Raw genomic sequence first — 15,946 nt, forward strand, 5'->3', positions numbered from 1 at the left:
GTTACTTACCTGAGTACTCGTGCACTCGTCTTGCATTGTCTCCCCCACAGCCGTGGTCCTCATGGACCTTTACATTCTGTGCCCTGAGTTTTTCTCTAATGCATATTCCTTCTTCATCCCCATTCCTGCTGTACTGGTTCAGTTACTGTCTCCTGTTAATTGGTCCCCTTCCATGCATGTGCTCCCTCTCTCACGCTTGCCAGAGTGATCTTTTGAGCAATGTTAAGTTGAGTTAAGCCATTCTCCTCTTGAAAATTCTCACTGCTTGTCTTCCATAGTAGGTTAGAAGTGTAATCTACTTGGCCCCTTTGTTTTCTCATTCTTATTCGCCTTTTTTAGTACTTTCCCAATTATACACATTTAGTTACACTTGCCTTTTTTCAAGGATATCAACTCAATTCTTTTTTTCTTCTTAAAAGCCACGCTTACCTACCCTTATTTTGGCCTTCAAAGCTGCTCTGTTTTCTTCAGGTTACTGCTTAATTACTACCTGTTTTGTGGAGTGATCACGTAACCTTGCAGTTAGTTATTCCATCCTTTGTTTTCCCAAACATTGCCTTCACTAACATACACTTTTGTATTGTACTTTAGTCTTTTCTGCTTTTTAACCTCATGAACCCCTGGAGGGTACGGACTGTATTTACATGTATTTAAAGAATTCCCAGTGCACAACACTGCATTCATGGTACACGGTTGCCATTGAAACAAATAAATGGGTAATCAGTTGTTAAAGGAGTAAAATCAGTTCTTGAAATTTATCATGTAGAGGAAATAAGCAGTTTGATTCAGTCTGTTGCAAAAGAAGACATTCATTTTTAAAAACTGAGAACATCAGTAAGAATACCCATGTATTTCTACTGTGCTTTTTCCAAATTTTAATATCTCATAGGTTTTTCAACACCTAGGACAGCCTTAGAGACATTTTTTTTTAAAAAGATTTTTTTTATTTGAGAGAGAAAGAGATCACAAGTAGGCAGAGCAGCAGGCAAAGAGGGGGAAGCAGGCTCCCCGCTGAGCAGAGCGCCCGATGTGGGGCTTGATGCCAGGACCTGAGATCATGATCTGAGCCAAAGGCAGAGGCCTAACCCACTGAGCCACCCAGGTGCCCCTAGGGACATTTTTAATAATGAATTTCATTTACTTTTCCTTTGGTGATTGAAATACCAATGTTGTATGTAAATAGCATCTTTCCTTCTGATGTGCATGTTGTAGAATGCTTACCTCTGACCTACTTATAGCATGTTTTGTGTCACAGTGGATGACGTAGTAGATGAAAGTGACGACAATGATGATATTGACTTAGAAGCTGAAAATGAAACTGAAAATGAAGATGACGTAGATCAGAATTTTAAGGTTGGTATAAATCTCTATCTTCTGTCTACTTCATAAATTGGATATGCAGTTGTAAAATAAAGATTGGGGAAATAGGTGTAGCTTAATGGTAAATTAATTGGTTTTGTCCACATCTTTTTATTGTGATGACTGTGTACACTAAGGAAAGGGAAAATAATGTTGCTTTGAATGCATTGGTCTGAAAAGGTTCTTAAAATAACTTATTTTCACTCTTCTTGACCAGGACAACCTCAGGTAGCCCATCTGACTTAGGTTTCAAAGTCTGAGGAAATCTGAACTTGAAGAAAAGTGGTTTGAGACTCTAAGTGGCAATCTGTGCCTCTTTTAGCAATCTTTTGGGGATATAAAAATAGTAGGAAAATAATCTGTAACTGCTGGCTTTTTGGTAAGAATTAGTGTTTATATAATGATTCTTATGTTTCAGTTAATTGGAGAAGAAATGGGCAAAAGTGTTTATTGAATTGAGACAAGATAAAAAAAATTATTGTCATGATATAAATGTGATGTTAAGTAAAGAGGCAGGAGAGATTTTAGAATTTTATGGCACTTCTGGAAGTGTAGAGATATTTGCTTAATTTAGTGTCAGGGGGTCATTTTGGTATCTGTGGAGAAATGCCTGCTTAACTCCTTCAGTTTTCAGCTGTTTAGCTTAGTCTGTTTTGGTGGCGTGGGAGGGATTCATTTGACCCTTGCCTGCTTGGCCATTTTTCTCTTGAAATTCTATATCAGAATTGGATACACTGAATATTAACCCTCTCTGGAGACAGTCTAAGATACTGGATGGAGATAATTCATTTTGATAGTAGATGTAGTTCTAGTTTCATTATCACTAAATGCAATCACCAAGGCAAGCTTTGGCAGAATTGTCTCATTAGCCAGTCTAGGCAGCATAATAATCTGTAGCCTTGCCTCAAGAAGGTAGAAAGAAGAGAAACAGCACAGGCTCTGATTTTCAAGGGAAAAAAATCTGGGTTAACTCTGTGATTGTGGTTCTGGACCTGATATAAGTGAAAGAACTATGCGATCCAAGCTATGAGAATTTAAATTCTATCATGTAAAGTATTCTTTAGATAATAGGAGCTATATTAAAAATCACCTGTTTGGATTCTTTGGGAACTGAGTGTTTAGGTTTAGTAAAATTTCAGGTTGATACTAAGTTTATACTTTAATATATTGTATTTTGAAACCTTTCTCTTCTGTATGTTTCCTTGTTATTAAAAACATAGTATATTGAGTATAATTTATTCTTTTTTTAAAAGGTTTTATTTATTTGAGAGAGAGACAGAATAAGAGAGACAGAGAGAGAGACAGAGAGAGAGAGAGAAAGAGCATGAGAAGGGGAGGGTCAGAGGGAGAAGGAGACTCCTTGCTGAGCAGGGGGCCTGATGTGGGACTCGATCTTGGGACTCCAGGATTATGACCTGAGCCTAAGGCAGTCGCTTAGCCAACTGAGCCACCCAGCAACCCTAGTATAATTTATTCTTTATGCCTCAGGATCCTCATTAAAAATATCTGTGTTGCGATCACTACAGATGTAAAGACAGAGATTGATGGGGAAATAGAACTCAATGGGAACTATAATAATGATTCTAATTTTGCTGCTTGGAAATTGTCAGTGTGTATGCATGAATACATACTTAAAAAATTTTTAAAAATCATATGAGGGTAAGTTACATATATTATGTATCATGGCCCTTTACCCCTAAATATGTCAGTGAATATTTCCTAAGAATAGTGGTACCCTCTTATGTAAACATAATGCCATTATCAACTTAATAAATTTATAGTGATACAACATTTTTAGCTAATCTGTCATCCATATTCCACTATATAATAAATGTCCATCATGAGATTTTTTTCCCCATCTCTTTAGAATAGGAACTACCATCAGGTACTATGTTTAATTATTTTGTCCTTTAAGTCTCCCTTAATTTAGAATATTTTCCTTTTTTTTTCTTTTGTGACATTCATATCTTTGAAAAATATAGTTGTTAGCTGTATTGTTCACTGGAGTAGCCGTGATTTCTTACATTCTCTCCCACTTTATCTTAACACACCAGTTATAATAATGAGAAAAAATAATATATTGAATTTACTCAACATCTAATCCTATTCTAGTCCATGCCCTTTTCTAAAAGTAATTAATTTATATTATTTTTAAAAATTTATTAGAGAGAGAGAGCACAAGCAGAGGGAACAGCAGAGGGAGAGAGAGAAGCAGACTCCCTGCTCAGCAGGGAGCCCAATGCGGGGCTCAATCCCAGGACCCCGAGATCATGACCTGAGCCAAAGGCAGATGTCTAACTGACTGAGCCACCCAGGGGCCCATGCTCTTTTTTTTTTTTTTAACTGAAGTACAGTTGGCATAAAGTATTTTATTAGTTTGAGGTATACAGCAGTGATTTGACATTATGAAATGTTCACCACAATAAGTCTAATTAGATCTTTTGAATTTACCGTCTATGCTAGTCCCTGCTCTTTACCTATAATAACTATTAAAGCCTCACGTCTATCCTATAGGTACATGATATTATTACCTCTGCTTTACAGGGCTAATAATTAGAAGAAGGAAGCACAGAAGGATTATTAATGTAGCTTAAAGATGTGGCGCCAGGATTTAGATTAAGCAGTCTGATGTGAATGTCAGCTCTCTCTACCACCATACCATACCAAAATCTATTTTTTTTTTTTTTTTAAAGATTCTATTTATTTATTTGACAGAGAGAGAGAGGTAGAGGGAGATGCAGACTCCCCGCCAAGCCGGGAGCCCAACCTGAGATTTGATCCTGGGATTCTGGGATCAAGACCTGAGCCAAAGGCAGATGCTTAACCCATTGAGCCACCTAGGTGCCCCAGCCAAAATGTTATTGTTTTATTTATTTATTTATTTATTTATTTATTTATTTATTCACTCATTCATTCATTCATTCATTTATTTATTAATTAAAGGACTACAGAATTGTTGGCTCTTTGAGACTATTGAGCTGTATTATCTTTTCTTCTTGACCACAGTTTGGCTTACTGTTATTGGCGGTTACATTTGGACTTAATTTTTCCTTTTTATCTAAATCTTGTTAGTTATTTCCTGTGTTAGGTGCTACATACAGGTTTAATATTTGTTTGTGTTTGATTGTGTTTGTAGCTTTAGAGACTGTTTTTCCCTCACCATAGTGATTCCATTCTCTTTATCCCAGATTTTTCTGCTTGTAGCATTTATAGAAACTTGGAGATTTAGAAAACTCATCTCCAGTAGCCAGCACTTGTCAGTTTATAAACTTACATGCATTCTTTTCCCTTCCTTTACTTTAGAAGAGCTTTAAGGAGTGATGAGAGGTGGTTGGGTTTTTTATCCCCTAAGGCTGTCAGTAGCTCTTCATCTTTGTTTTCCCCTAAACCAAAACACAAAATTTCCTGCTGTTGACTTCTCAAAAGTGTAATTTTTATTTCACAGTGCCTGTTTTACAGATAAATTAATTTTTTTGGAAGTAGAGAGCACATATGTAAGGCTCTGTTTTCACAAAGTAGTGTTGAAATGTTGTATTGGATGTTGTATTTAAAGTAGTATTGAATGTTGAATTCTAGTCTGTTTAGAGAAAGAATACTTTTGTAAACTTTTTGTTATTTTGAAGCATTGTCTACTTTATTACATGCCAGTCAAGGAAGTTATATATTTTGGTTCATCGGTGCATAATTTAAAGATCTGTGAAATTACATATTCATGTCCTAGTAACTATACAATAATTAATTATAAACTAACGTGATACACTTCAAATACAACCAGTGTTTATTATTTATGGCAAGGGAGAAAATTTTTATTGGTTATACAAATAATAGCTAACCTCCTGAATATGAAATATGAGTAACATAAAGTACATTTTTCCTTTTAAATTAATTGGTAATATGAAATATATACTTTTAGTCTGATACATGTATATAAAGCATTATAAGGATTGAAGCATGGTAGAACAGATTTAAGGCTAAAAGTAGGTTTACTCTGATATTAAGATAATTATAAAATTAAACCCATTGAAAATTAGTAAGTGGTCTTATATCTCTCATTAGCAATGAAGATAATGGTGGGTTTGTATTTATGTGAAGTCAGATTTGTTGAAAGTCATAGAGAATAGCTTGGATGGTAGGTAGACTGACACTTGTCTTTCTGGCACAGTGTATATTAGGTCTTCGAGTAGATAACAGATCGAATTAATCCCAGATACATGTCCTGTTTTTCTGAGGTCATATCTCCCTTTTAAATTTACCCTCTTCCTTCCTAAAGGAGCATGGAAATAATTTCTGGCTGTATTTCAATTTTCTACATACTGCCTCCCCACCCGCCCTTCCCCATCCACCCTGAAAAACATAACTGTGTGGTGACATTGAACTTTTCTAGGGGAACTTTGTTGAACATGGAATACGAGAGTACAGGGTAATCATTGGTTTTCTTGAAGCAGTGCATTGACTAACAGAGTATGCTTTGAAATAAGTGATTAGTTTTATATCCTGGCTCTTTGCGCACTGTGTAATTTTGAGCAAGCCCCTTAACCTCTACCTCAGTTTCCTCTTCAGTGAAATGGAAGTGTTGATACTATCTACTTGATAGTGTTCTTCTGCAGTTTAAATTATGTAAAATCCTTAGCATAGTGCTTCTCACATTTTCAGTGCTCAGTAAATGTTAGTTATTTTGATTATTGCCACCACCATCATATATTTATATTTTTAAATTAATTTTCTTAAGTTTAACTGACCTTTAATAGGAGTAAAAATATGGCAACTGAGGAGATTGAGGGGAGCATCCTTTAGTCTGTATCTTGACATTAGGTTTTCTATCTTGAGGAGCCCAAATACTGTGTTCTATTAGAATAAACTCTGAGAAAAACAAAATACAGTGCAGTAACCAAAACAGCAACAACACAACGGTGGTCCAATACAAGCAGATTTCAACTTACTGTGAAATTAGTACAACCTTTATTCAGTGATTATTCTCTACATGCAATTAATAATTTGGAAAACTTTAATCTGGAATGTATTTTTCTTAACTGGTTACATTTTCTTAACTGGTTACGTTTCTATTATTTCAGAATGATGATATTGAAACGGATATTAACAAACTAAAACCCCAGCAGGAACCCGGACGAACGATAGAAGAACTTAAAATGTATGAACACCTTTTCCCTGAGCTTGTTGATGATTTTCAGGTATAAATATAGAAAATACAGCATCTTAATTGATTTTAAGAAACAGTTTTTTTTTTTTTTCCCCTTCCTTAGGCCTATAATCACTGTTTTCCGTCTGGATTTTATTTCTAATATGAAAGTATTTTGGGTGTCATTGGGCAGTTACTTTAGCATTCTGAGCTGCAAACTGCTTATCTGTAAAATGAAGGGACTAGCTTATTAAGTTTTTGGACTAGCTTTTGCATTTTATCATCACTTTGGCTCATTGCTTTAATTAGCATAGTTTTTTATTTAAAAAAAGAAATCTTTAAAATGGCATTTTAAAGTCTTAAGTTGAAGTCGTCTGTCAGTTCCGTCCAGCTGAAGGGGGAGGTAGAAGCTGAGCAAGTGCTGAATTAAAACAGGAGTCTCTGCTGGTTGGCTTGTTTTTCCCTGACAATCACCATATAAGCGAGGACTGTGGGGCCAGGGGAGGACGGCCCGAAGTCTTTATATCTGAGTTGGTTCATAGGGAGACTGACTCCTTGTTAACATTTCTTACCCTCATTTATTTTCTGGAGTGTACTTACGTAGCGTGGGTTATGCAGCAAGTAAACCAGATTGAATTGATGGGAATTAGTAGATAGAGTTTCTTACTCTCATTCAGCTGCTCCCTTATGGTGGGTCCCTGAATAAGTCCCTGAAATTGTCTAGGATCTTAACCTGTAAAATAAAGCATTTGGACCAGATAATCTCAGATTTATTCAGCTCTTACTACAGGTCCTCATGCCTCCCAGATCCATGCATTTAATTCCTAGTTGCTTAAAGAAAAAGACTTCATTGTAAGGTTATATGTGAAAAATAAAAAAAGGAAGTATAGTTGACCATTGAAAAACATGGAGGTTAGGGGTGCCAACCTCCCAATAAAGTAAAAAAATGCATGTATAAGTTTGGACTCCCCCAAAACTTACTTAAAGCCTACTGTTGACTGAAATTCTTACCAATAATGTAAGCAGTTGATGAACACATTTTGTATGCTGTGTGTATTATATATATGTATTGTGAGTGTGTGTATGTATATATATATACATATATATGTGTGTGTGTGTGTGTATATATATATATATATATGGAAGGAATTTGGGGAAGGGATTGATTATTATGTGAAGAAGTCACCTACTTTCTTCTCTCTGTGTGTATAAGAACTATATAACATGAATAAAAATGGTAAGAGTTTTGATGTGAGAGTAAAGAAAATTTTTTTAATGGGTGTCAAGGCTGGGATTTTGATTCTCATTCTTTCGCAGGCCACTTCTTTCTTGTAGGTTGTGATGGTGAGTTCTTGTAGGTCTGCCTGTTAATACATCACCTGGAACAGGCTACCCTTGATGTTTTCCTGCTGGGCCAGCTTGTCCTTTAGTTTGGTTGCTGAAGAGAGCAGGTTCCTACTTTTGGTCTGACTTGGCCAAGGTCAGATGGTAAAGACAGGCTAGTCAGAGTGTAAGTGCTCTGAAAAGTCTCCCCAAGTGAGTCACTTCTTTTTATTATGTTTAAGCAAAAAAACCTGCATCAAGTATTTCAGATAACATGTATTTATTCCTGTGTCTCTCTACTTTGCCATAAAGTTTAATGTAGAACAGCTGTATTTCTATAGCGTACGTTACGGGGAATAGCACATTGTCTTTTATTTACATAACTGGAAAATCATTTCTGAAGTAGTTGTGTTGGCACTGGACTACCTTTCTCATTTTTCAGTTTCAGAGGAATGCATTGTTCAAACGCTTTGGTCTCTATTATTTGAAGTGTGTGTTGGAACTATATCTAAGCAGCAGTTAAATTATTAAGTGAAAGATTTTTGAGAATTGAAAATATTGGTTGGTTCCAGATAAGTATTTGAAAGGATTTTTTCAGCTATCATATTGTCAAATACTGGCAGATCATGACATATTAAACATTAAATGAAATTAAGTTCAATTACAACTTTTTCCATTTGGATTTGCATGTCATTTTCAGTATCCACCATTGGAGCTTAAAATTACTTGATGTGTTTTCTGTACACCATCCACTTGTTTTCCAGATGTGTTAAGGCAGTTACTCAGTGGCCAGATGGAGGCACATTGAATGCATTTGAAGACAAAATATAGAATTGTTAAAGTAATTATCAACAGACTTTTTGAAGGCTCTTATCATGCTTTTAAAACTGTGATTATTTATTCATAGTGACGGTTACAGTTTTATTTGCTTTTGTTTCTTAATAGCAGAATATTGGCAGTGTCAAAATTCTGAATTTTCATAGCTCTTTTTTCATGTCTTTGGTAGCATGATGACAGTTACCATGTGGACTTTTGTTTTTCTTTTATTCCTCTTTTTAATTTGGTTTTAAATTTTTATTTAAGATATGTATGGACAGAGTTTAAAGAGTCACATAATTTTACAGTTTAATCAGGAAAAACTGGATCCCCTTCCTACTTGCTGTTTCCTAGAATCAATTTTAGCATGTTTTTGAAGTTGAAATCCCCATGCATCTAAACGGTAGGCTTAGAGTGCCATCTCTTGATTTTCCTGCTTTTGGTCACTGCCCCCCTCCTTCTTCCTCCAGTTTTTAAGATAGGTATCCAGTAATTATCAGTCTTCTTTTCCAGGATGTATATTTTCAAGTTATAAATTTCTCTCCAGTTACTGTTTTAGCTACATCACACATATTTTTTTTTAAGATTATATTTATTTATTTGACAGAGAGAAATCACAAGTAATGGAGAGGCAGACAGAGAGAGAGAGAGAGAGAGAGGGAAGCAGGCTCCCCGCTGAGCAGAGAGCCCGATGCGGGACTCGATCCCAGGACCCTGAGATCATGACCTGAGCCGAAGGCAGTGGCTTAACCCACTGAGCCACCCAGGCGCCCCACACATATTTTGATATTTAGTATTTTCATTATCTTTGTTTTGAAACTTTATTTTCATTATGATTTTTCTTTGATTCATTAGTCATGTCAAAGTAAGCTTTTTAAAATTCCGATTTTGTATTTATCTTTCTGCTGACTTCTAGCATTTGTAGCAGGAAAAGGACCGTCTACTTTTTTTTTTAAGATTTTGTTTATTTGAGAGAGAGAGTTAGGAAGAAAGAGAGGAAAAGCGAGTACATGCAGAGGGAAAAGGAGAAGCAGACTCCCCACTGAGCAGAGAGCCCGACGTGGGGCTTGATCCCAGGATCTTGGGATCATGACCTAACCAACTGAGCCACCCAGGTGCCCCAAGAGGACATTCTTTATAATTAGAATCTTTTGAAATTTTTGAGGCTTATTTTATGGCATTGAATTTGATCAGCTTTTGTTACTATTTTTGCATCCTTGGAAAGAACTCTTCTGTAACTGTCAGGCACAGTGGTATGTTTTCCCATTGGGATAAGATTGGTCATCATGTTGAGAAGATTTTTTCTGTCCTGGATTTTTATTCCAGCCCTATCAATTACTGTGAAAAATGTGTTAAAAATTTCTCACTGTGATTGCAAATGTGTCTCCTTCTTTTTGTAGGTCAGTTTTTGTTATGTATTTTTGAGTTTATTTATTTATTGCATATAAATGTGAATTGATTTCTGCTCCTCCTGGAATGAACTTTTTTTTTAAAAGATTATTTTAGAGAGAGAGTGAGAGAGAAGAGCAAGCAAGTAAGCGAGCAGGTTGGGGTGGGGGAGAGGGAGAGAGAGAATCCCAAGCAGACTCCTGCTGAACGTAGAGTGCAACGTAGGGCTCTGTCCCAAGACTTTAAGATGATGACCTGAGCTAAAACCAACAGTCGGTCATTTAACCATCTGAGTCACCCATGCATCCCTGAAATGAAATTTTAATGGTTACGAAGTTGCTGATGCTGTAAAGTTGCTCATCTCTAAGAATTTAAGGCAAAAAATGTTCAATAAAATATTAATATAGCTAAATTAACTTTGATGACTTACCTGGTGTCTTTTATTTTTATTTTATTTTACTTTTGAGAGAGGAGAGCACATGCTTCAGGGGGAGGGGCAGAGGCCAAGGGAGAGAATCTTGAGCAGCCTTGATAGTCCAGTGCAGGCTCCGTCCCACAACTTTGAGGTCACAACCTGAACTGAAGTCAAGAGTCAGTTGCTCAGCCTACCAAGCCACTCAGGTGCCCCTTGCCTGGTATCTTTTAAGATCTTTTTACTTTCAGCTTTTTGATATCCTTAGATGTATATCTTTTTAAACAGTGTATAGTTGGATTTAAAAAAATCAAGTCTGAGTCTTGGAACATTTAGTTCATTTAACTGGAGCATTTAGTTCATTTACATAGAATTATTACTGTATTTGGATTTATATTTATGAGATCTTATTTTGTGTTTTCATTTGTTTCACCTGTGTTATCTTTGTCTTTTTTTTAGCCTTCATTTCGATTGACTCTTTTTTTGTTTCACTTTTTAACCCTTATCCTTTTGGAAGCTGTACGGTCTTGTCATTTTTTTAATCAACTTTGTTGAGGTGTACATTTACATACAATAAACTATTCCTTTGAAGTATAAGTTTGAATATTGACATATATACAGAAATTCTAGCTACTCTTGGTGTTGTAACATACATTTTTACTATTCTGATGTTAATCGGAACCTTTCTTCTTTTAATGATAAAATGAAACTTGGAATACTTTAAGTATAATCACCTCCTAAACCAATGTACATATTTTTAATTTATGTTTTAACGCTAGCTTTAAAAAAAATCTATATGATGGTATTGCTTTGTGTTTTACATTCAGTGTTATGATTTACAGACATTTTTACTACTTTTTGTTTTTTACTTCTTGTTTCTCAGTCTTTCAGTCTGACTTACTTTCCTTCTACTGGAATTATGTCTTTTAGTGTCTCTCTTGGTTTGAAAGTTGTCTTTACTTTGTAATCATTCTTGAAAGTTGGTTTCTCTGGCTGGTTTCTAAAAATCAACTTTAATGAAATATAATTTACATGCAGTAAATTATTCATATTTAAGTTCAGTGAGTTTTGACAAATTTGTACAACTGTGCAGCTACCAACCCAGCCAAGATACAGAATTATTTCCGTCACTCCAGGTGTGTCCCTGGGCCCCTGTGTCTGTGTGGTCAGTCTCCCCCACCCCCCTTCCTGCCCAGGTAACTACTGATCTACTCTCTGTTACTATAGGTTAACTTTGCCTGTTCTGGAACTTCTCATAACCAGGATCCTATGTGAATGTACTCTTGTGTAAGGCCTCTGTGCTTGTCTTAGGGTTTTGAGGTTCACTGATGTTGTATGTATCAGTATCTCTTTCCTGATTGCTGAGTGGTATTTCATTGTATGGATGTACCATAATTTCTTCATCTATTCACTTGCTGAACACTGGAATGGTTGCAGTTTGGGGCTACTGTGAATAAGATTGATACCAGAATCTGTGTAAAAAGCTTTTTTTTTTGGTGGAGATTTGCCTTCATTTCTCTTGGGTGGATAACTATGAGTGAAATTGTTGGGTAGTATGTATGGGAATTGTATGTTTTCACTTTATAACACATTGTTTGTGGTGACTTTTGGGATAATTTCTTTAGCTTCCTGCTCCACAGTTTCCCAGTAGTGTTGACTAAGGGTGGGTATTCTTTTTTAAATCTTGTTTGGAATTCACTGTCTTTTAGAATCTGAGTTGTTTTCTCTTAGGGGTTGGAAAAATCCACCTCTTCTCCAGAGAGTGCCTTTTTCTCTTTCCTTCTCTCTTTTGGCATTACCAGTCGGATGGTAATCCAGACTTTTTTACTCTCTTCTGTTTCTTTTAACTCTTTATCATGTTTTCCCTTTCTTTCTCTGTGCTGCATTCAACTGAATTCATTCAAACAGTCTGCCAGTTCTGTCATTTTATTTTTGGCTCTATCTGATTGGTCATTATAAACATCCATTGGGCACTGAAACTTGTTTTCTCTTTTGGTGTTGAAGGTTTATAAAAGATCTGTTTAGTCACTCTTAAACTTCTTGTTTCTTGTCTTTTATTACTTTTCAACATATTACATATAGCCATTTAGTTAGTCTTATAGTTTTAGTGTCTGAAATTCTTGTAGGTCTTTTTCTACATCTGTTTGTTTTAGTTAGTTCTCTTCTACTTGCTTAATTTTTCATTTAGTTGTTGTTGTTTTTTCCTCCCTGTGAGCTGATTTTCTTTATAATTCTGTTTTCTTTATAATTCTGTTTGTGGAGCTTATGTGGAAACACCAGACATTTTTGTTATTTCCTTTGACAAGCACTCATATAAGTTACATTCCTCCTTGAGGGTTTTTGGAATACTCAAGTAATGTGAGTTCAGGCTTCAGTTTGTGTGGTGTGTGATGTTAGGCTTTTGGTACCAATTTATGAGTAGTCTTTTTTTTTTTTTTAACCCTCTTAGTGCTAAGGTTTGAGACTGTTGGTTTTCTTCACTATTTCTTTTGTGGTGGGACTATTTCTAGGGGATTTATAGCAAAGGTTTCGTTCTTTATGAGGTTTCATCTTTACGGGAGGAGGACCTTTTGGTAGACTTCCCATCTTATGCAGGTCCTGGGATAGTCTCCTATTCTTTATACTCTGAGATAGAAAAACCTAAACCCCAGGTCACCTGGTTTAGCAAATATTTTCCAAGTGGAAGTTACTACTTTGGGATCCCATCTTCATTACTATTTCCTCTTTGTTTTTGCTGTCTTATTCATTTGTTGTACTTAAAATATTTTAATATCTTACCCAGCAATTATAAGAGTTTCTGAGGGGTGATACCTTACTCACCAGGTTTCCTACAACAGGATTTTTTTTTTTTTTTTTAAGAATTACAGGGTCACATTTTAATTCCTGAATTTTACAGTTCAGCATTAGTATCACCACATGTGTACAGATGGTATAAGATAAGCGCAGTGGTATTTTTGATACAAAATAAATGTCTGTTTTATTAAAAAACTATCTTTCATATATACACGGCAGCCCATCTTTTCTGAACAATCTCTTCTAACTATAGAATTTTTCAGAATAAGGGCATTCTCAGGAAAAATGGGCTCATAACACATATTACGAGGGTGATCTGAAGATTGTAGGTAGAATTACTATTTTCACTTTTTTACCCTAATGCATTAAATTGTATTTTGAATTGTTCTCAGTTCAGCATGATCTCAGATCATAGATGAGCAGATTAACATCAAAATATTTACAGTTAACTTGCTGTTCTAAAAATCAAACCTCTTAACTGTTTGCCTCAACTTATTATTTTAAATTAATTTATGTACATGGAATGTGCTTACACTCTTTTTAAAAAATGCAGCTTTCATATTACATTCTTGTTTGTTTATGGGGAAACTTCCTCTGCTGCATACCGACTTTGATACTGAAGTAACTTCTTGAATCAAAATGGCATCTAGATATTAGATGCCACTTAATTCAGCACTATTCTCTGAATGCCAGTGTTCATAAATCAACAGAGTGTTTTCCTCTTCAACAGCTGTAATGCACAGCCACCTACCTACTACCTCCTTTGTGCCTCCACTGTCTCCTTGGATTAGATGTGGTAGAGGGGCTGGAAGTGAATCATCTTTGAGTTCCTGGTTTTTATACAGTGGATATTTAAGGAATCAATCCCAAAGGAAAAGTTTCATAATTTTCATGACATAATGATTCTTAAAAAGTTAAAAAAATTAAAAGAAGTGCAAATACAGAAAAATATTTGCAAAAAATGGGTTAGAGGATTAGTTTATGTGTGTGTGTATGTCTGTATTTTTTTAATGGAGGAATTTATACAACAAAATAAGAAAAACCCTATATTTCAGGAACAAATAAGTTATCTATGAAGAATTAAACCAGTTAACAGATGAATAGACAATTTTTTGCTTTTCTCATAGGGAAATTAAAATTTAAATGACAGGAGATGATACTTCTTAACTACCACTTTTAAAGAAGTGTTTTAAAACTATAGTAGCTAATGTTGGCAAGGAAGAAGATCAGTTGGAATAGATAACCTCATACAGAGTGAGAATAAATATTAAGATATGTATTATTGGAGAGTATTTGGACAATTTGTCTGTGCTTAGGAAATCGTGCTAAAGAAAGAAAAATTTTATGCAAAAGGATGTTCATTACAGAATTCTTTATAGTAATAATAATAATAATAATATAGTAATAATTTTGGACTTACTTACATGCTTTATGTGTTTAAATCCTTCTCTGTTGTATAAAGGACTTAATGCCCAACTGTGGAATAAAGGTTAAGTCAATTGCGGTATATTTCTTTTATAGAGTCTTATATAGACAAAAAAATATTTATATAAATCTAAAAGGAGAGAAGCTTACTTGATTTGTCAGCAGCATCCTTTTTTTTAAACTTGGCTTTTAGGACATTTTTCTTTCCTGGTATTTGTCTTTCCAGACTGACTTTTCCTTCTCTGTCTCCTTTTCGGTTTTATCTTTATCTCTTCAACCTCTGTAGATTGATTTTAGTGCCCCGGTGTTCAGTTTTTTTTCTTCTCTTTAGTTCTTTCCAATGATGATTTCCATTCTCATTGTTCAGAATAATATCTGTATGATAATGACTCTCAAGTATTTGTCTTCTGGATGGATATTTCTTCTCCATTCTAAACTTATATGTCTAATTGCCTACTTTAATAGCTCACATTTAACCTCTCAGAGCTAAACTAAAGCTTTTCGTTTATTCAGGCAAGCACTTTGGTGCCATATGTGACACCTCTGTCACATATGTGTACCTTCTGTCCTGCCTCTGGTCTTTTGCAGTGTCATGGCACTTCTGGCTCACTGTGCATTTGGAATCCAACCCCTTCTCACCAACTTGCCTAGACTCTTAATTGGTCCTCAGTCCTCAGAAGGATAATAGAACAGTGGTTCTCAACTGGGCTTGTCTCCAGGGCATGTTTGACAATATCTGGGGATATTTTTGGTGATCACAAATGGGTGGGGATGCTATGGGCATCTAGAGTGGACAGAGGAGAGAGGCCGGGGATGTTGCCAAACATCCTATAACGTGCAAGATGGTGCTGCCTATCTTGCTACCCCTGACCCCTGAAATACAGAACCAAAACCCAACAAAAAAGAAATCACACACACACACACAAGTTTGAATTTTTATTTAAATTCTAGCTAGTTAACATTTAGGGTAAAATTGGCTTCATGCATAAAATTTAGTGATTCATGACTTATGTATAACAACACCCAGTGCTCATCCCAAGTGCCCTCCTTAATGCCCGCCTCCCTCCAGTAAACCTCAGTTTGTTCTCTATGGTTAAGACTCTCTTTTTTTTTTTTTTTTAAATATTTTATTTATTTGACAGAGAGAGATCACAGGTAGGTAGAGAGGCTGGCAGAGAGAGAGGGAAGCAGGCTCCCTGCGGAGCAGAGAGCCCGATGCGGGACTCGATCCCAGGACCCTGAGACCACGACCCGAGCCGAAGGCAGCAGCCCAACCCACTGAGCCACCCAGG

At 35.7% G+C, this 15,946-nt stretch overlaps 1 protein-coding gene across 4 annotated transcripts in view; it reads left to right on the forward strand.

Moving 5' to 3' along the window:
• The window catches only part of AGTPBP1 (ATP/GTP binding carboxypeptidase 1), a 158,874-nt gene that overhangs the window by 76,171 nt on the left and 66,757 nt on the right, over positions 1-15,946 (forward strand). For all 4 annotated transcript variants that reach the window (XM_059411753.1, XM_059411756.1, XM_059411754.1 and 1 more), the window contains 2 exons: positions 1,256-1,353; positions 6,432-6,548. In XM_059411753.1, coding sequence (XP_059267736.1) covers positions 1,256-1,353; positions 6,432-6,548 — 215 coding nt within the window. The remainder of the gene's footprint in view (positions 1-1,255; positions 1,354-6,431; positions 6,549-15,946) is intronic.

This window comes from Mustela nigripes, chromosome 9 (genome assembly GCF_022355385.1).
Source record: "Mustela nigripes isolate SB6536 chromosome 9, MUSNIG.SB6536, whole genome shotgun sequence".
Classification (NCBI taxonomy): Eukaryota; Metazoa; Chordata; class Mammalia; order Carnivora; family Mustelidae; genus Mustela; species Mustela nigripes.